Source organism: Nannobrachium achirus, assembly GCF_963921795.1.
Source record: "Nannobrachium achirus genome assembly, chromosome: 1".
Classification (NCBI taxonomy): domain Eukaryota; kingdom Metazoa; phylum Chordata; class Actinopteri; order Myctophiformes; family Myctophidae; genus Nannobrachium; species Nannobrachium achirus.
This window is the reverse complement of record NC_137810.1, coordinates 7,138,901-7,161,400: the sequence shown is the minus strand read 5'-3', so window position 1 is coordinate 7,161,400 and position 22,500 is coordinate 7,138,901. Positions and strand designations below refer to the sequence as shown.

General features: G+C 40.5%; 1 protein-coding gene across 1 annotated transcript; it reads left to right on the top strand.

Annotated features, from left to right (window-relative positions):
* Positions 1 to 5,328: 5,328 nt before the first annotated feature.
* Positions 5,329 to 19,771, top strand: cltrn (collectrin, amino acid transport regulator). The gene is made up of 6 exons (XM_080731697.1): positions 5,329 to 5,420; positions 10,119 to 10,180; positions 12,131 to 12,216; positions 13,076 to 13,192; positions 16,478 to 16,672; positions 18,711 to 19,771. The coding sequence occupies exons 1-6, from the start codon at positions 5,348 to 5,350 to the stop codon at positions 18,838 to 18,840; spliced, it is 663 nt and encodes a 220-aa protein (XP_080587823.1). The 5' UTR covers positions 5,329 to 5,347; the 3' UTR covers positions 18,841 to 19,771.
* The last annotated feature ends 2,729 nt before the right edge of the window (positions 19,772 to 22,500 follow it).

Below are 22,500 nucleotides of genomic sequence, written 5' to 3'. Positions count from 1 at the left end.
GTTTATTAAGTATTGACGGTTCAAGTAGTTAAATATCTGAAAACACACATTAACATGAATCCAAAATACACTGATGACCGTGCTGTCAAACAATGGAACTATATGGAAACTATGAACAGATTGTGGGGGTCCCTGCTTTATCTCTCTCTCTCTCAACTAAGGGGTCCTTGGCCTGAAAACGTTGAAGACCCCTGGTCTAGAACCTACCTATACTGCCATCTACTGTTGAAGAACATAATTATATACACACCAGGAGATACAAAACAAAAAGTGTCTTCTTCTTTTCCAGTCAGTGAGATTGTATGGTTTTTATAACACTGCGTTGTCACATAGATAGATAGATAGATAGATAGATAGATAGATAGATAGATAGAGAGATAGGTACCTTTATTATCCCAAGGGGGAAAATCTGTTGCCCAGAGGCAGCACAGCAGTATAAGGTTATTTACAAAGTTACAGAGAAGTAAATAACCTTATACTGCTGTGCTGCCTCTGGGCAACTGATTTTCCCCCTTGGGATAATAAAGGTATATCTATATATGGTGCATTTATATAAAATAAATGGTGCATTTATATAGCGCTTTTATCCAAAGCGCTTTACAGAGATTGTGCATTACATTCACCCATTCACGCACTCATTCATACACCGGTGGAAACCATGCAAGGCACCAACCTACTCACCGGGAGCAACTAGAGGTTCAGAGTCTTGCCCAAGGACCCTTCGACATTAACTCAGGGGGAGCCCGGATTCGAGAACCCTTCGTGCTCTAATAACGGTTTCTCTACCCCTGAGCTATGCCGCCCTATCTATCTATCTATCTATCTATCTATCTATCTATCTATCTATCTATCTATCTATTTATCCAACCATACAATGAGCATTGTTGTAGGCTACAACTGCTTTGTTAACCGGTTTGCTGTTTCTGTTCAATCAATGTTTATTCTTTTTCCATTGTACAAATGAAATATCAGAAGTTCCTGATTTTCTGAAACTGGCAACCCGCCTGAAAATGTTGGTTGGAAAACACGGTAACACTTTACTATAAGGTACAAAGTAATACACTTAGTTAATGCTTAACTAACACTTTATTCCTGATTAACTAATACATCAGTTAATCATGAATTCATCATGACAAATCATCAAGTAATGTTGGAATAGCTATTACTTAACTAACTTAATCTATCAGTAGTTAAGACTATGTTAGTTAATAGTTAGTTAACATCAACCTTATTACAGATGGTTTGTAGATCTGTTTTTTCTGGTCATTTCTATGCCCAGGATGAGTGCTTCATAGGCGGGTAGGATTAGTGCGTTGACCCGGTGGTACAGTATACTCACCAACTGACCCATCTGGGATCCAGTCCAATATGGCAGACCCCTGGAAGTTTTAGACCAACCAGTACCACCGGGTCAACGCACTAATCCTACCCGCCTATGAAGCACTCATCCTGGGCATAGAATTGACCAGAAAAAACAGATCTACAAACCATCCATAATATGGATGATGTTAACTAACTATTAACTAACATAGTCTTAACTACTGATAGATTAAGTTAGTTAAGTAATAGCTATTCCAACATTACTTGATGATTTTTCATGATGCATTCATGATTAACTGATGTATTAGTTAATCAGGAATAAAGTGTTAGTTAAGCATTAACTAAGTGTATTACTTTGTACCTTATAGTAAAGTGTTACCGAAAACACAATACAAAGGAAAACCATATTGTACAGCACATGGCAGGCAATGGTTTAAAAACACCTATACCTGTTTTTGATTGATTGATTGAAGACTTTATTAGAAGTTTGCATAGAAAAAGGTACAGTTTCATGACGGTACAGTTCAATGGGACAAGGTCAACTAAAAGGAGATCCTAGAAAAGAATATGCGTATTTCCATAGGAAACCATAGTATCTCATATAACATTGAATGACAGACGGATAGAACACTATGCAGTAGATAGAAAAAAAAGTAAATAAAAATAAAACAAACAGTGCAAAAAATATATACAGTAGGTAAATACAGAGAAGGGTCAGGGGAGGCTGGGCTAGGTTTGTTATTGCCAGTTGCGAATGGCTGCTGCCTGTAAGTGGTTTTTCAGGGCGATTTTAAAGGATGCTAGGGAACCACACTCCGTTAAGGCCTACGTTAGGGCATTCCACATTTTGGTTGTATAGCAGAAGAAGTTTGACCCTTTGTTTGAGTTGACTTTGGGTTGAACGTGATCTGTGGCGCTGCCTCTGGTGTTGTAATTGTGGACGTCCTTAACGTTTATAAAGTATTTTTCCAGGTACAGTACATGGGTATCTTAGTGGTGTAGTGGATCTTGTTTCTTGTATCTTGTATCTTGTTCCTGTTCATAAACAAGATTATTATGACTATGATTCATCTATGATATGAGTGTGATTTGGTAAAGGGCGTGTATGTGTCATCCAAGGTTTACACATCCTGTTATTGTCTGTTTAATTACATTTTATGAGAGCAAAAGATCATTCATCAATTGAGCAATATGGACCTTGCTTCCATCCCTCCATCCATGCATCTATTCGTTGTGAAAATAAAAGTATGTTGAATAACATAAAAAATGTATTGGGTATCAGGTCTGAACCACTGTTCACTCTTATACCATTCTCTTACTTTATCCAACCTTCCATTAAACTCATGTTAACTGATTTACTGATATCTTACTGCATGTATGGGAGTGGGAAGACAGTTCAAGACGTGATTATAGTTATGGGCAGATTTCCTGATAATTTTGACTCAACCTGGCAATCCAGGACACCTTCCCCTCCTTGAGATTCTACCTCCCTTATCTGTGGAATTTCTTGACCTTATACTTCCCAGTAAAACTGATAACATTGACATAATTTCATAATATTTAGTTCACCAGGTAATTTAGTGTACTGTTCCTTGGAATACAAATACAAATCTCTTCACTTTCCTTCATTACTAAATGCATCATGGTCAGGGACCACGTGCAATACCTTCTAGGGCATTCACCAAATATTCGAATATTCGAAAATTTCGAATATCAAAGTCAACATTCGACGTTGTTCACCGAATGTCTTTAAAAATATATATTATATTTCTTCATGGTTTATAAAGCTTGGCTAGATAGGAATTCATAAGAACCCTGACAAGCACTTGGAATTGTAGGTATTATATTTAATGTGACTCGGTTCCGCAGATAAATATTGTGAAAATAGCACATGCTCACAACGCCTCGCGTTGCGAGGCGTTGTGAGCATGTAGATCGGCTATTTTCACAATGTTCGCCTCATGCTTACTTAATTTTTGACAGTTTGGCCAGTTTGGCCAGTCCTGTCGAATAATCAACTATTCGAATACTTTGAGGTCGAATAATTCGAATACTAAAAATCACTATTCGTGAATGCCCTAATACCTTCACGGTGGTCCACAGACCACCTGCTTCACGTGGACATGTTTCCACTGTGAGGACCTCTCTGTGGTCCTTGTCCTGTGGATTTTCTTTAACTTGTGAAGTTTCTGCCCTATTATAAGCATTTGTCTTTTTGAACCATGTCTATAATCATGCATACACAGCTGCAGCTATGTGGACCTACTGTACCAAATTCATCATCACCGTAAATGTTGCATTTATATAGTACCTTTTATCCAAGGCAGAGATTGTGCATTACACACACATTCATACACCGAAGGAAACCATGCAAGGCACCAACCTGCTCACCGGGAGCAAGGGGTTCAGAGTCTTGCTCAAGGACTCTTCCACACTAATGCCGGCTACACGGAGCTGGATATTTCTGAAGCTAGACATTTGTTTGTGCTGTTGGGGCTTGCAGCCACATGAAGCTGGATATTTCGGCTGTGAAACTGGATATTTTTTAAACCGGATAAATAAGTGGAGAGATTGAAAAATATCCGATTCACTGGATCCGTGTAGACAGGGAACCCGGATATCTCTGAAGATTTTACTGTGTGTGTGCTTGTTAGACCTAGATATCTTTGTCGTGTGGACCTAGATATTTTTCTATGTGGATATCTGAAAAACCGGGATATATGAAATATCCAGCTCCGTGTGGACCTAGATATATTTCTATGTGGATATCTGAATAACCGGGATATATGAAATATCCTACTCCGTCTGGCCTATAGGCCTAAGTAACTCTGGGGGAGCCTGGGATCGAACTCCCAAGCAGCTCTACCTCCTGAGCCACTGCCGCCCCATCATTATCATCCTCATCATCATCATCATCATCATCATCATCATCATCATCATCATTATCATCATATAAACATTATTTATTCAGCACCTTGCATGTGCAAAACATTCAGTTCCAACTGCTTTGCATTACATATCATTTCAACAAAAGAGAATAGCTGTGTGTGTTCTTGTGCATAATCATATAAGCTCCCACTGTACCGCACAGTCGAATCTTTAATGTTAATTTAACTCACATGGTGTACAAATGAACACTGTAGGAGTTAAATGAACACTGTTGGTTTTACAGTGTGAATAAATAGTAGCAGGCGAGGGGGTTTGTGTTTGTGCGTCTGTTCCACTATCAACCCTCTCTCTCCCTGAACAAACAGTTGTGTTTCCACGCTAGCAGGAAATACACTTCACTGTTTCCATGCAATTACAGCTTTTAGACAAACTGCCGGGGCTGTTAACCGTTGAAAAAAAGAAAAGAAAAAGCATTGTGAACTTGCAGATTGTATTTTTGTTTTAGTTTATTTTGGAAATATTTGAAGAGTTTTGAAGAAAATATCTATGCATGTATGTATGTATGTATGTATGTATGTATGTATGTATGTATGTATGTATGTATGTACCAGTATGTATGTATGTATGTATGTATGTATGTACCGGTATGTATGTAATATGCAACACTCACTTCACACTGGGTGTGATTTTTATTTTAGTGTCCTGCACCACACGATGCCCAGCCCGCACAGGCTTACAAGAAACTCACAAAATGTATACACATAAAATGTACATAAACCAACAGAATAGGCTCCATAATCGTATTGATTGCCCTGGCAGGCATGCATTCATTTCTCCTATAACAACATGGCCAACACAGTGTTTGCCAGCCAGGTAGAAAGCAGTGCATTATTACCTCCTCATAAAGAGGGTGGTGTTGCTGTGTGCAGAACAGCAGAAGGCATGTGTTACTGTTACTGTTGGCTTAACCATTAAGTGTGACTGAGCAGCTAGCAGTGTGCTCCTGAGCTGACCCTGGCTCCCTGGCTCCCTGGCATTCTGGTCATTGTTTGACTCAACCAGTGATTGGAACACTGACTGCATGCCAGCCTGTTGTACCACGGACTGAAACACTGCGTGCCAACCTGTTGTATCAGTGATGTTGGAGAGACTGCTGCTACTACTGCTGTGCCTGGTGGCCCCTGCCCTGGCCCAACCACCCTGTGAGACTGGTATGTACTGTATATACGTAACCCTATGCCAGTCTAATAGCTATACCTGCTGAATACTGTATAGGTTTTATATGGGAATATGTTTAGTCAGTCTTTTCAGTATACTATTTGTAGGCTTAGACTATTAGTGCTCTGTCAGTCATAACCAGTGGTGTAAAGTAACTAAGTACTCAAGTACTGTATCCATCCATCCATCTTCAACCGCTTATCCGGAATCGGGTCGCGGGGGTAACAGTTCCAACTGAGACCTCCAGATTTACTGTACTTAAGTGCAATTTTGAGGTATTATTACTTTACTGGAGTATTTTCTATATTTTCGGTACTTTTACTTCTACTCCACTAATACATCTCTGAGGAAAATATTGTACTTTTACTCGACTCCTATAATTTGAAAGCTTTATTAGCTGCTAGTTACTTTGTAGATTTTGATTATTATTACAAAACATATATTAAAAACTTCAGACTTACCCTTATATATACATTTCAGCCGCACTGGTCCGCGACACATTGGGAGCTTGTAGATCGTCTATTTTCAAATAATTTTCATACATTTGAAAACCTGTGAAATGGGACATTCTACATAATGAGTACATTCTACTTTTACCTTACTTGAGTAAATGTTACATTCTAGATGTTTATTTGTAACAGAGAAGGCTATATCTACTGTACATTGCAGTATTGATTTTCTTTTCTTTTTCTTTTTAGTAAAACATGAACTACATATCTACAGTACATGTTGAATATTGTTGTTGCTGTCCGGCAGAAACCTTGTATCTCCATGTTATGTTTTTGACTTCATAATGTAATGCCCTAAGTAGTCATAGTACAACGCTGTTTTTGAATTGGGTTTTAAGTGAGTTTTTAAGTGTATGTGGGTTTTATAATTAATGAGGTTTGAACCAATGAAAAGTACTTATTAACTAGATCTTGTGACTGATTATTAAATGATGACTACATTAGATTCATTTCAACACAGGACTATTGGAGGTCTAGTGTTGACCGGGGTCTCCCAGGGGTCTATACTTGGCCCTGTCCTTTTTCCCCCTCTACACATTTCTTTGAGGAAAATGCTGATCTACAATCAATCATGGATTTCCGCTCACCTATTGTGATGTAATGTCTGTAAGAATATAGGGGTGCTAGGGTTCATGTGGTTAAAGTTCTACCAGTCATAATCGTGTGTTCAGGAAGAAACAATAGTTTAGCAATAAAGTCACTGTCGTGTCCTGGTGAGAGTTTCCTTTCTCAGTGGCAGGTACTGTAATGCAGCATGTTGCTGCTACGCATCAGAGAGAAGTCAACCCCAATATTAATAATTTTAGGCCTAGAATTATTGAATGCTCTAACCAGTGAAAAACAGCAGATATACAAGCTCACAGCATGGCACCGAGTGCCGCACTGTGAGCTTGTAGATCTGCTATTTTTGAAAAAGTCGTGAAAATGTGTGCAAATCTTTGAATATATGTGTTTTCAAATCGAACGTTTGTAACTAAAATGTTGCTTCTGGGTGGTCCCTGGAACTAAATATTTTTAGATGGGGGGGGGGGGGGGGGGGTCCGTGGCCAAATAAATATCATTTTGGTGGTCCTTCACATGAAAAGGTTAGAGAACCACTGACACAGTAGTCTCTCAAGAACAGACCAACTGAGCTCCATTTAAGTGAAAAGGACCTTTTCTTTGACGATGGCTGGCCAGATTGCTGACATAGAAACATAGGTTTTTCAAAAAATCTTAGAAGGTTTCAAAAGACACTTATAGAATCGAGTCAAAATTCTAATTTAAACAATTTTTCAAAAATAGCAGATCTGCAAGCTCGCAGCGCGGCACTCGGTGCCGCGCTGTGAGCTTGTACCGGTATATCTGCTATTTTTCAATAGTTAAAGCATAAAATAATTATACACAATAATGTGTACCCGTTCTAAATGGGTTAACTTAAAAAGGGATTTCACTTTAAAACAACACAATTTAATTGTTAATATGCCAATTAATTCCTCCCAACATACCTATGTGATGTCATGTACTGTTGTATCCTACCTACTCTCCAGCCAGTGAGGAGCCCCCAACGGGAGGATTTCTCCTCCCGCCCAACACTCCCTGCTGACAGGTCCCCAACGGTTGCGGAGATATGAGTAGGGCAAAAGTGTGACGTGACGTGTGACGGACAGACAGACAGACTGACTGACTGACTGACTGACAGACTGACTGACAGCCGGTGGAGATTTTGATGGTAACTGCGACCTGGCGGTCGCAAACATGTCCCTAAAATATTGAACCCAGTAACCAAATAAGGGATGCACACAAACTAAGGCCAGAGTAAAAATGACAAGTGTTTTAAAGTGAAATTCCCCTTTAAGAGCATATGGATACTGGATTCCACTAAAGTTCATGATTAACTAGAAATACTGTTCCTTCGAAACAGTGTGGGCTCGATTCCAACCCAACAAATAGGATACTTTAAGGTACTGTAAGGTACAGTACCCTACAGTATTGTACTGTACCTTACTATACTGTACTGCACCTTACTGTACTGTACTGTACTGTACTGTACTGTACTGTAACTTACTGTACTTTACTGTACTCTACTGTACTTTACCTTACTGTACTTTACCTTACTGTACTTTACTGTACTCTACTGTAACTTACTGTACTTTACTGTACTCTACTGTACCTTACTGTACTGTACTTTACTGTACTCTACTGTACCTTACTGTACTGTACTGTACCTTACTGTACTGTACCTTACTGTACTGTACTTAACTGTACTCTACTGTACCTTACTGTACTATACTGTACTGTACTCTACTATGCCGTACTGTAACTTACTGTACTGTACTCTACTGTACCTTACTATACTGTACTTTACTGTACTCTACTGTACCTTACTGTACTCTACTGTACTTTACTGTACTCTACTGTACCTTACTGTACTGTATTGTACTTTACTGTACTGTACTTTACTGTACACTACTGTATCTTGCTGTACCTTACTGTGCTGTACGTTACTGTACTTTACTGTACTTTACTGTACACTACTGTACTGTACTGTACCTTACAGTACTGTACTTTACTGTACTCTGCTGTACCTTACTGTACTTTACTGTACTCTACTGTAACTTACTGTACCTTACTGTACTGTACTTTACTCTACTCTACTGTACTGTACCTTACTGTACTTTACTGTACTCTACTGTACCTTACTGTACTGTACCTTACTGTACTGTACTTTACTGTACTCTACTGTACCTTACTGTACTATACTGTACTGTACTCTACTGTGCCGTACTGTACCTTACTGTACTGTACTCTACTGTACCTTACTATACTGTACTTTACTGTACTCTACTGTACCTTACTGTACTCTACTGTACTTTACTGTACTCTACTGTACCTTACTGTACTGTATTGTACTTTACTGTACCTTACTGTACTGTACTCTACTGTACCTTTCTGTACTGTACCTTTCTGTACCTTACTGTACTTTACTGTACTCTACTGAACCTTACTGTACTTTTACTGTACTCTACTGAACCTTACTGTACTGTACATATTCTATGTGTTCTAGATCTACATTTTTGATTCTGTGTTTGGGAACCAGCAACTGTCAAATGGACTCCAACTGTAGTGGAGTATATTGAGTGCATATACATATTGGCTAACAATCCCAGATCACATCTGTCCTCCACTATGTCTATAACCAAGGCGTTCTTCTATGTGGCCACTCCAGACTGAGGAGTGGAGCATGGCTTTTATTGTGTTTGTGGATCTGACTTGGAAATGCATTGGTTTTGATATCTCCCTGACAACCAACAACAACCACTAATATGGCTGACTGTCCCTGCGGGCTCTAGGATATATGGCTATGGGATTTACATCCCATCGCCCGGACTTGATTCTTGATCACAGCTGTGTAATCAGTAGAGTGGAGAGGGACATTTATTTATAGTTTTAACTATAACTATAGTTTTATACATCACACAGCGTAGATATTTGGATCAAATCAGAGAGCAGACCTGTGTGAACGCATTGATATAAATAGCATATCTGAAGTGTGAATATTGCAGCCACAGCGCCTTAATATAAACATGGGTCCCTTTCCACACTAAACCCATTGGAAATGCATTGGGTGCTTAAAGTTAAACATTTTTATTTTTTTATAATTATACTACAAAACATTTCAAAAAGAAAAATACACGCACACTTGTCCTCAGTAAGCTGAACACATAAAAATTTGAATGGTGTTGAAAGGTGTAAGCGTTTAAGAGATGAAGCGCGCCAAAGTTTTGAGGATACTGACTAGTATAGAAATAAATAATGAAGATAACATACGTGTGCTCGCCTTTAGGCGAGCCCACAATAAAAAGAGAAAGAAACTGCATTCTTTCTAACAGAGTAGAAGGTTTCACTGTCAGCATTTCTCTGCAATAAACCCAACCAAGAAGTCCCCTCTATCAAAAACCTTACAAAATAAATGAAGTTTTAGATTCGGAGCCTGTTGTTTTAGGCTAATTATGCAGTGCTACTGTATAGCTACTATGTGCAGAACAAATACTGTACGATTGCTTTTTATTTAATAGCATACAGATAAGTATTTTGGTAGGCAGGTGGTAATCTAGCTACTGTTGAAATGCATGCAACCATAGAGATTTTAAATCACCCACATTTCAAGGATATTCAGGCTGATGTGTTATCTTTTTGTAGGGCCTGCGTCACGTGGATATGAAGTCCGGCTCAGCATCAACACTGCACTGGGAGACAAAGCTGTATGTATGTGTTTTTATTTTTCAAATCTATCTATCAAATTACAAATCAAACGGTTTTGTCTTAAATGCTTGCTTTATCCATCCAGTGCAGTCCTATAACATCCCATTCAGTATGGGTCATTCACTATAGTGACCCATACTGGAGATTCTCAAAGTGGGGTCTGGGGAATAAATTTACATTGATTTTACAATATAAATGTGGGGTCCCAGAGATAGAAAGGCCATTAAATGGGGGTCCGTAGCCCTAATGCATGTCAAACTGGGGGTCCTTGAAATAAAAATGGTTGAAAATCACTGCTAGAGCAGTAAAAATTGTCTCTTATGGGGTTCCCTGCATGGCATATGGCGGTCCGCGGGCTAATAAGTGTCAATTTGGTGGTCCTTGACATGAAAGACTTTGAGAACCACGGCTGTAGAATATTATGCCTTTGTAGAGATTAAAGGTACCAGTCATTTGACAGTATAAGTGTGAGTACATGGACATGGTTGAGAGGGCAAAGGTGCAGCTGGTGATTGTAGCAACCTTGAATGTCTTTTCCTCAAAGGTTGAGTGCACACATTATTAACACTAACATTATGTTGTTTTCATGTGTACCACAGTATACAGTGGTTCTCAAACTTTTACTCATCACCCCTTAAATAACTTTTTCATCCAAGGCTACCCTGAATTACATTGTGACTTCATAGAACCTTACATTCATGTCATATTATGGTATATTCATGTAAAATGTAAATCATTGTCCCTAAGATACAGTACATATCACAAGGAAAAGTTGAGAGAATAGTAGTTTCCATTAGGACAGATTGAAAATAACTTCATACTTGACATTTAACCTCTTGAACCCCAGCATCCCTATTCTGGGGGAAACATTCAACAAATAATAGCAGATCTACAAGCTCACAAAGTGTCACAAAGTGACACGTTGTGAGCATGTAGATTGGCAGCTTTTGGCGAGGAGGTTTGGTGATACGTTGTACTAAGTACAGAGGGTTTAAGTGGTTAAACTGAAGTGATATTGATGAATATATCAAAGTATTCTGCGGCACCCCTGCACCCTAGGGTGCCACGGCGCCCACTTTCTGAGTACACACTAACATTGTGTTGTGTTTCTTTTCTTATATTATAGTACAAATGGAGTGACATTGCTTGATTGATTGATTGAATATTTTAGTAGACAAAAATATAGAACAGCACACGTACAGTCAAAACACCCTGCCTAAAAGGAACACCCCAAAAAAAGCCCTGGTGGTCTTGTTTCCGTTGGAGGTCCTTGGTATTCAATTCATCAACATATCGTCGTCGTCAGGTGAAAACCTTGTATGTCCAAAACCGTTCGTTTTGCATTTATCCTTTTAAAAATGATTTAAACTAGTGAAAACAGTTTTCACTACTTTTGTGCGACGGCCTTGTATGATGAAGCAGGGCTTTACTTGCGAAAGAACGTACACATTTGAAACTTGGAGATACAAGGTTTCCACCTGACAACGACGATATAGAGTAGCATAATAAAAAAAAACATTCAATATCATCACAGGTGTTTCTTTTCCTTTTTTATAGCAGTGGTTCTCAACCTTTTCAGGCCGCGACCCCCAAATTAACCTCTCCACCCTGACGAGCACTAAGAGTTGAGGCATAACATTTTGTTTGCAAGGCGTTGTTGTAAGCATGTAGATCGGCAATTTTCACAATTTCTGCCTCTAATATTTGTTGAGAACCACTGCTTTACAGTACAAATGATGGAATAACAATGAGACGTTCCTTTTAATTTACAGTACAGTACAAATGGAATAACAATGAGATGTTCCTGTTCATTTACAGTACAAATGATGGAATAACAACGAGACGTTCCTTTTAATTTACAGTACAGTACAAATGTAATAACAATGAGATGTTCCTGTTCATTTACAGTACAAATGGAATAACAACGAGACGTTCCTTTTCATTTACAGTACAAATGGAATAACAACGAGATGTTCCTGTTCCGAGCCACTCTGGCGTTCGCCATGAGGACATACTTCAATTCTGAGCACTACAAGTAAGACCTTTATTTCATTAATATGGGTACTTTGTATGAGGCCCATGCCTATAATGCATTATGAGCATATCGTCGTTGTCAGGTGGAAACCTTGTATGTCCAAGACTGTTCGTTTTATATTACTAAACTAGTGAAAATAGCAGATCTACAAGCACACAACGCCTCGCGGACAGCCTTGTATGATGAAGCAGGGCTTTACTTGGTGAAAAAAACATACACATTTTTAACTTGGAGATACAAGGTTTCTGCCCGACAGTGACGATATGTAACACCCGGGATTCGAACTCGGGTCTCACTCTGCATGAAAGCCCAATATCTTAACCACCAAACCAAAGGGCCATGATGATCCATGGGAGATATTAGACTTTTGAAGCCATCAGGCTGAGGTAGTGAGTCACTCTGCTACACATATTTATAATTATAATCAGCTCATAACTCACTGTATAGTTATAATCACGCAACAATAAACACATTAAAGAAGCTCCAGTGTGTCCAGTAAGCTGGTTGGTTGGGTGTGTTTCTACTGTGGAATGTCTCCATTATATGCAGCGTTGTGGTGTGATTACGTTTTAAATGTATCAAGTTATTGATTGATGGATAACTTTTCCTTTCTTAACAAATCAATGCGATAATGTTTTACAATCGACTAAAACTTATCAGTCCGATTGAGCACTTATTTTATATGCCGCACAACAGTGTCCTACAAAGAATGGAGTCACGATACAAAGCGTTATGAGCTAGTGCGTCTGCTTTTTTCACTATTCTTGAACATTTAGTATTTTATCGATTGTCGATTACTTTCATAATTGATTAAATGAACTGTAGTAGGCCTACTAACTGTGTAATGGATCATTCTCAGTGTGTCCAGTGTCCTGGTGTGTGGGGAGACCCCCCGGGTGTCCTTCTGGTTCGTGGTGGTGTCACCTGAGAATTCTGAACAACTGGTTGACAAGATGGAGGTGGAGAGAGCTGTGAGGTAAAGATATAAAATACACACATAGACGTGGAGAGAGCTGTGAGGTAAAGATATACAATACACACATAGACGTGGAGAGAGCTGTGAGGTAAAGATATACAATACACACATAGACGTGGAGAGAGCTGTGAGGTAAAGATATACAATACACACATAGACGTGGAGAGAGCTGTGAGGTAAAGATAATACAATACACACATAGACGTGGAGAGAGCTGTAAGGTAAAGATCAATACAACTACAGTCTAAGTCAGGGGTCTTCGACGTTTTCAGGCCAAGGACCCTTTTGTCGAGAGAGAGATGAAGCAGGGACCCCCCACAACCCATAGATACCATAATAGTTTCATCGTTTGACAGCACAATCATCGGTGTATTTTGGGTTTGTGTAAATTTGTGTTTCCAGATATTTAACCACTTGAACCGTCAATACTTCATAAACTTGACCTTTCACTCTTTTATTTAGTCTGCTCTTTTTCCCCTCTACACCACTGCGAGGCGTTGTGAGCTTGTAGATCGGCTATTTTTGGCTAAAGTTCTCAGAATATGGACGCTAGGGTTCAAGTGGTTAATTAAAAAAAAAAAATAGAAAAAAGTTTCTATCACTCAAAAAATGTGGAGGACCCCCTGTTGTAACTTTGAGGACCCCCTAGGGGTCCCGGACCCCCTGTTGAAGACCCATGGTCTAAGTCATTAGACTAGTCATTTTATGTTTGGTTGCGCTCGGGTGTTGCACTCTGAGAATAGCAGATCTACAAGCTCACAACAACACTTGTGCACAAAACTGCACATATGCCTGTGTTACAGAAACAACTAGGCCTACAGCCAGTTGTTTTTCTACACAAATCCTCTCATGGAAGTGTTATTGTTCGTTATAATCATTATAAGAGGATGGCGCCTCCCACTAAAGCATGATTTATGCTTTGTCGTAAGACGGTGACTTACAGCACTGAAAATAGCAGATCTACAAGCTCACGGCACGCTGTGTTGCAGTGCACTGTGAGCTTGTAGATCAGTTATTTTTGCCTCTGATAAAGCCTGCCTGCTGTAAGTCAGATTGCTGATGCTGTGAGTAATATGAACTCTTGAGTGTTTTTCTTTTTTTCCCCTCTCTCCAGAGACTTGACCTTTGGACTCTCATTATGCGTTTAGCTGTTACTGCAACTTTCTGCTGCATATTTTACTGTGCTTATGAGGCAACCAAGGAAGAAATAACAACACAAGAAAAGGAAGATCTATAAAAGTAGGATGTTTGGTAGAAAGTGGAAAGCGTTTTTTTTTGCAAAATTTCAAACTGTGGGCCTACACAGAGTTACCCACTTAAGCCCTATATAAACCAGTAAGACTCCCTAATCGGGAGATAAGCGACCGTCAGGTCGCAGCGTGATTTTAGGGCAAAATGTGTAGGAGCAGTGTCCAAAAATGTGGTTCAAAAAATCGGCCTGATGGTGGCGCTATATGGGACATCCATATTGATGAGATGAGTGTAGACATACTGTGTACCGATTTGCGTGATTTTAGGGCAAAATCTGTAGGAGTAGTGTCCAAAAATGTGTTTGAAAAAATCGGCCTGATGGTGGCGCTATATGGGACAGATCCATGTTGATGACATGAGTGTAGTCATAGTGTGTACCGATTTGTGTGATTTTAGGGCAAAATCTGTAGGAGCAGTGTCCAAAAATGTGTTTTGCAAGAATCGGCCTCATGGTGGCGCTAGAAGAGGGCCATGTGAGAAATGAGGGGTGGGGTCTCCGCGTTGCCTTGCCGGACGAATAGGTACCGGCCCCGGCTCTCCCGGACGCTCCTAGCCCGAGTTACGGCATTTTATGTGAGCTGCAGTGGAGGGGGTCCTCCACTGGGGGCACCACCACTTTTGCATCCGTTCTGGAGCACCAGGAGTCGGTGGTCCCCGAGAATTCCCCGTGAGCAGCCCCGTTGGGGTGGTCATTTGGTCATTTTTGCACATTTGGTCATTCTTTACATCTGGGGGTCCCCCAGGGACCCTCCGGGGGTCCTTGGAGGTTGTAGTTTGGCAGGCAAGGAGTGTGTGTGCAAAATTTGGCATGGATCGGGGCAACTGTTGCGGAGATATGAGCAGGGCAATAGTGTGACGTGTGAGGTGTGACAGACAGACAGACTGACGGACGGACGGACGGACTGACTGACTGACTGACTGACTGACTGACTCACAGTTTGTGGAGGTTTTGATAGTAAGTGCGACCTGACGGTCGCAATTACTTATATAGTGCGCACAATAGTGAAAATAGACAGCGCCCACTAGTGAAAATAGCTGCTTAAAATTAGTACCACATTGTGAGCTTGTAGATCTCTTATTCTTGCATGTTTTCTTTCTTTCTTTCTTTGCCTATAATGAAATAGAAACAGTAGGTTGAAACTTGAAAGTTAACACCGACTAGAGCGCTGCCCGCTATACCCTAGTACCTGGTGCAATGCCCATAAGGCTTACGATGACATCCGTACTATGATGTTATATGGATGACATCAGGGATCTCCATATATGTAGGCTACCATGGACAGAGACACACAGACATATAGATACACAGAGATTTGTACATTTATAAATATATTTTTTAAGTAACAAACTGCTGATCCGACCGACTACCCACCGGTCACTTCACTCCTTCACCATAATTCAGATACAGTAGATTTAGAATGTTATTTAGACCTGGTATCCTGTAGTTTGTATAGTTTTAAAGTATAGATCATTTATTCTTTCATATTACACTGACTGTTTAGACTGATGCTAAGTTCTTATTTTACCAATGATCCAAGTTTATTGAGGCACTCTATATGGATTTGGCGTATGTGTTGATGGTAAATGGTGCATTTATATAGCGCCTTTCACTAAGGCGCTTTACATTGTGCATTACATTCACCCATTCACAAACACATTCATACACCGATGGCAGAGGAAACCATGCAACAACCTGCTCACCGGGAGCAACTCTGGGTTCAGTGTCTTGCCCAAGGACACTTTGACATGTTGACAGGAGGAGCCGGGATTTGATCTGCCAACCCATGGATCATTGGCCAACCTGCTCTACCTCCTGAGCTCCAGCCGTTTATCTTGCTTCTCGTAAATCACTCTGGATTAAGAGTGTCTGCTAAATGCCTGAATTGTAAATTGTAAGTCTCAATTGGTCTCAACAGTCCTCGAGATACATGGACACACATGCACGCACGAGTGCACACTTTATACACACTTTACAGGTGGATGACTGCACAGTGTATAATGGGTCTGACTCAGCTGTTTACGGTGTCCCAACAGGATGTCCAGGCATCGTATCAACAGTGCCTTCCTGCTGACTGACCAGACGCTGGAGTTCCTGGGCATCCCCCCCACCCTGGCGGCCCCCGTGGTCGCCGACACCCCGCCCTGGCTCATCGTGTTCGGGGTGGTCATCGGCCTGGTGGGCGCCGGCATCGTTCTGCTGCTGGTGTCCTCCATTCGCCAGAGGAGACGGTGAGAGCTGCTGTGGATGTGGAAACCCTGCAGTGACTCCACCGTTCTGTTAGGAAACCTTTCATGCACTATTATAAGCCAAGGCACTTTGCCAGTATTACAGTAAGGCCCTTTTCCACCGGCAGCGGTAACGATGACGATAGCCATAAAATATCACAGCGATAATTATGCCTTCACATTGATGTCCGATAAAGTTATCGGACATCAATGTGAAGAGGCGCCAATTAACAGCTGCTCGCGCAGAGCGCACCTCGAGCTGTTTGTCAGAGACCCAGTTCCATATCACTGTGATCTTAACCACATCGTTGTTGATCCTAACGATGTAGTTGTCGGCTATCGTTGTCTGTATCGGTGTTGAGTGGATGCATCATGCTGCCGATCCACTTCAATTGAAAACCCACTTTTTTAAATCGTTATCGTCATCGTTATCGCTGCCAGTGGAAAAGGGCCTTTAGTCTGGTATCACTTCACTTTTCGGGGTTGTAACCGGTCTGGAGCGGAAACCTCAACACGTCATGTTGTAGTAGTCAAAGGACTACAATTTGCCGGAAAAATCAAACCGGATTCAGTTTTAACCCAAAATATTCCCCTGCGCTCAAGGACATACTTTTAGGACCTACCTAATAAACTCCTTGATGCGGAGTAGTTTTGCTTTTGAAAAATTCGTTTGGCATATTGATCTTTTAGTCCAACTGTTAGCGACTGGCAAGACTACACTAGGCTACTCAAGCATTTTAATAGGGATTGGGGAAACAAACCGGGGGAACCAAATCAAAGCAATGCCGCTTCTTCTAGTGCTTTCCGCGCTTTAGGCAGAAACCAAACGGCCTGTTGTGAACGAACACCAGGCTTTCCCCCAGAAAGCCTGGCAGGCGAGGTTATGCCAGTATAGGCCAAGGAAGACACTCAAACTACGTTTTTCAAATGGTATGCCGGCCTGGCCATTAATTCCTGAACCGTACTGTAGATGTAGGTTGTACAATCACACTGTTTCTCCCATTGGATTCCTTGGATCATCATGATCCAACTATGTCTATTTCCACCCAAACTAGACTACAGTACACATTATCTCAGGAGTTATGTGACAAAGAGCATCAAGCAGCTTTGTGACATGGATACTGTTGGCCTGAACAAAACATGAACGCATCATCTAATCAACCCCAAATTGGAATCACATGTTGAGGGCCCTCTATGGACCCCACCTCCAAAAGTGCTTTCACTTCTTCTGCCCATAACGGGCAGCACAACATGTGAAAGGTTGCACAGTATGTCATAGAAATGCTCAGCTTGCTCAGGTCCTGACAGCTGCAAGCGCAGCCCTGGCTAGACACTAGGCCAGGGGTTTTCAAAGTGGGTGACGGGGCACCCTGGGGTGCCGCGACGGCAGTCCAGGGGTGCCGCGCGATCATTTGATAATATTTGGAATTTATTTGGACACTTAAAAAAATTATATTTAGTATCATTTTAAACTTGAAGTACAACGTTATTTTCAGTCAGTTCTAACCAAAATGGCAATTATCTCAACGTTTACCTCGCAACATAATCACTAAAATATCGTCACTGTCGGGCAGAAACCTTGTATCTCCAAGTTTCAAATGTGTATGTCTTTTGGTAAAGCAAAACCCTGCTTCATCATACAAGACCGTTGCACAAAACTAGTGAAAACAGCCGATCTACAAGCACACAACGCCTCGAGATGCGAGGCGTTGTGTGCTTCGAGGCGCTGTGTGCTTGTAGATCTGCTGTTTTCACTAGTTTAGTACATTTTATAGATGATAAATACAAAACAAACGGTTTTGGACATACAAGGTATGCTATAAATATAAGGTGCTGGGAGTGAAAATTATAATGTAGGGGTGCCTCGGATTAAAAATAAATATTTATGGGGTACCCTGAGAAAAAAAAGTTTGGGAACCCCTGCACTAAGTAGCCCAGCCTGGTGGACATAAAACAGTATGCCCTCCACAGAGCGCCCTTTTCTAGTTGTCCTTATGATTAGTGAGTCTGACTGCTGTCTGTGTTCAATCCTCCTCTATAGGACGAAGAAGGGGCCGCCAGAGGATGAAGACCAGGATGATGAAGTGGTGGAGAACGGTATCGCGTGCGAGAGCCTGGACGGTGTTCGTAACAAAGCGTTCACGGATGATGAACGCTTAACAAAGATGTAACGTCTTCCTTAAAGACATGTTGAAATCACTCCACAGGGACTTCTGTAGTAGCACTGCTGCATCTTGTTGTAGATCCAGGAAAGAACAAAGACAGTCGTTACTGCAAATCTGTGCTTTATGAATGAATTTATTTACTATAATTTGATACGTTGTAACAGATGTACAGAGATTTGACATTGTTTTCAGATTATGATTTTTCATGTCTTGTACAAAGAAAAAACATTATCATTAGCACTAACCTATATAGACTTATTTGACCGGGGCCCCCCAGGGCTCAATACCAAGTCCACTCCTTTTCCCCCTTTACTCCAAATTTCTTCACTGAAAATAAATGATTTTTTACCAAAGTTTGTCCTCCAGAATATGGATTAAAAGACCTGACTGATACCCTTCCTGCATTGAATGATGCTGTAATGACTAAAACACTCCATAGCTTGATGAATTAAAGACAACTCCATGTGTTGATGTTGTTTTATCTATGATCTACTATTCCAGCTAACCCATGAATCAAAGCCTTTTTAAAGGAGTAGTTCACCCCCAAAATGATGTTTTACTCACACCCCATTGATTCCAGATTGGGACGCAAATGCATTTGGGCCTGAAAAGGTGAGCAACAACTGCAAGCAGGGTGTCTCAATGCCACCATCTAGTGGTCTTTTATGTTAAAACATTTAAGCTCTATAATAGTGAATGGTGATAGTAATCTCTATCTTATTCTTACTATACAGTAATTATATAAAATTGTTCAGTAACAGTAGTCTCCCTGTCTCCTACAATCAAGACAGAGCATCCATTTGATCAGCTTACATTTTATAGTGTTTTAATTCCAATGTTGTCTGCTCATTTTTAATCACCTCCAATTTCACTATTTTACCCTCTTGGGTCTGGATAACATCCCGACCTGAACATTTATTTTCTCACACACACAGATGCACGCACACACACGTATCTGTAATATAGCCTATAAGTAACGTTTATAGAATCCCGTTTTGAGTTGCTGAGTTGACACTGGGTTTTTGTCACATGATTTATCCACATGAATCCTCCACAAATACTGTACAGATGACCGACATTCAGGACCACCAAGATGGACATGTTGCTTTAATCAAACTAATTGATGTAATCGATTCAACAAACACATTGCTATTTGATTGTAATATTTAATAATAAATGTTCTCTTTTTTTAAGATAATAAAATGTATATTTATTCTCTAATAATAGATAGTTGCAGCCATACTTGTCTATGTATGACATGTGTCTACATCTGGGTATACATCACATCCTGATAGTTATTTTCATTCAATAAGCAAGGTAATATTGATGTATTACATTGCTTATTGTAAGTCGCTCGGATTAAGAGCGTCTGCTAAATGCCTAAATTGTAAATTGCATTCTGACACAATCCATACACTAAAGCACAACGTTTTGGTTCAATCAAGTTGTTAGTCTCTAGTTGAATACATGACTTTCTATGTTAGTATGACTTAAATTGAGATAACAATATAGCTGCTTTTTAAAATATACAATTCTATGCAAATGAGAGAAGTTCTGAAAAGGTGACTATAGGTATCAGAATGGATCAGTTTGAACTGAGTATTTACACCATAAGTTAAGGAAGTTTGCTATAGTTGTACATACTGTATGCTATACTGTATTGACTGTACCTGGTATCATATTGGCCTATAAATGTACATTGTAAATGTCTTCAACAGGGGGTCCGGGACCCCTAGGGGGTCCTCGGAGTTACTACAGGGGCTCCTCCAATTCTTTGTGTGCAGCGGCGGCCCCAGAGAATTGTGACTGGGGGGCTATGGGGGGGCTGGCTTTTTTAGAGCAGCGAATTAATGTAGTCAACAAATAATATAATGGCAGATGCCAGGTCCAAATCTGTGGACTGTAGGTGATCGGTATAGGGTTTTTGTGATGCTGAAGATGCTTTCCAGCATAAAAAGTATGATTTCATAGTATGTTTTACATAGCCAGGAGCCGTCCCTGTTTGTGTGATAGATACTTTTTTTTCTCTTTTTTAATATTAACCACTAGAACCCCTATAGCGTCCATATTTGGAGACTTTAGACAAAAATAGCAGATCTATAAGCTCACAGGCGTTGTGAGCTTGTAGATCGGCTGTTTTCGGCAAAGAGCTTTGGTGTAGAGGGGAAAAAGAGCAGACCAGAGTGAAAGGTCAAGTGTATTAAGTATTGACGGTTCAAGTGGTTAAATATCTGAATCATAGACTGTAGAAAAATATGGACGAAATGACGCCATTGGTTTCTATGCAGCGCAAACGGCCCTTTTCCACGCCTTGAAATGGGTGTCGCCATCATAGAAATAAATAGAATTGTAATGCTACCAGAGATGCTATTGGCTGCCAACGGTCACGTGCAACGCAAGGATACTTGGGAGAATGTGTTGAGCTCTGCCGAAAATACAGCAGACGAAGAAGAAAACGTGGATCGCCCACAAGCCAACAACGCAACAACAACAACAACACACAGCCTATTTTTCCTACAGTCTATGACACAGACGGACCGCAGTGACAGTAAATGTCCGAATAACTTTTTCATTTTGCCACGGAGATTTGAGCACCGAAACGTTTGGACTCTGGAGTAGCCGCTGCAGCCGCCGCTAACCAAGCCTGGGTTCCCGAGGCTACCGCTAACCTGACCGGGCCGTCTAGGACTCTGTACCCCGCATGGAAGCCTTGTTGAGGACTCCACTTTTGAAAGTGCCCGTGTAGTTCCGCTGGGTCTTATAATAATCCAGTTGTCCACTAGCCCCATATAGAACCTCACCCGTCGCTGCATACTGTTGTGTCTCGAGGTTATATGGGGCTAATTGTCCACTAGACTTTTCACAAAGCAAAGAGGCATTCGTCCAGAGAAATATGCATGTGTTTATTCATATTTATTAACAGGGATTTGTGATGTTTATAGGACTGAGGTTGCAATGCAACCTCAGTCCTATAAACATCATAGTTCATAGTTGCATTCATAGTTCTCAGTCACACCTCTTAACAAAAGCTGACAACAATTTGACACCTATGTTAACAATGCGATTAATGTAGGAATGGATGCAATATGCATATGAATTGTCCATTGTGACTACAGTCTGTGATTGTGACATGCTAAGTAGCCTACAGTAGAAGAGAAGCTGGATTCACGAATGGATTCATGAACTAATTATTGAGCTGACATGCAGTATCGTGGGTTAATTATTCCGGGAGGCTAAAGAGGTTATTTCAATCAGCGATCGTAAATGCGCTTGATTCATGTCATTTGTTTGATTGAGGTTTTTTACAGTAGCAGGCCTACATCATTCAGCATATTCCTCCTCTTTGATTCAGTCAATTTCATTCTGGTTTATATTTTGGAAATAAAATGTGAGATCAACCTATGTCTATTTGTGTGCGTTCCTATGCAAATTTGTGTGACATTTGTATGTGTGAGTGAACGTAAGTGCTAACTTAGTTTGACGTGCTGCAGACTGTTCTATTGACAATTATACTGTAGCCTCAGTGTTATTTTCAAATGTTTTAATTAATACCATTTGGTGAGGCTAAATGTTGAGTGTTTCTTTTTAGTTTTATATTATATTATAGGCTATACCACTTTATATACGAGTGGTTACTTGGGAGAAATACATTATTACCTAATAGCC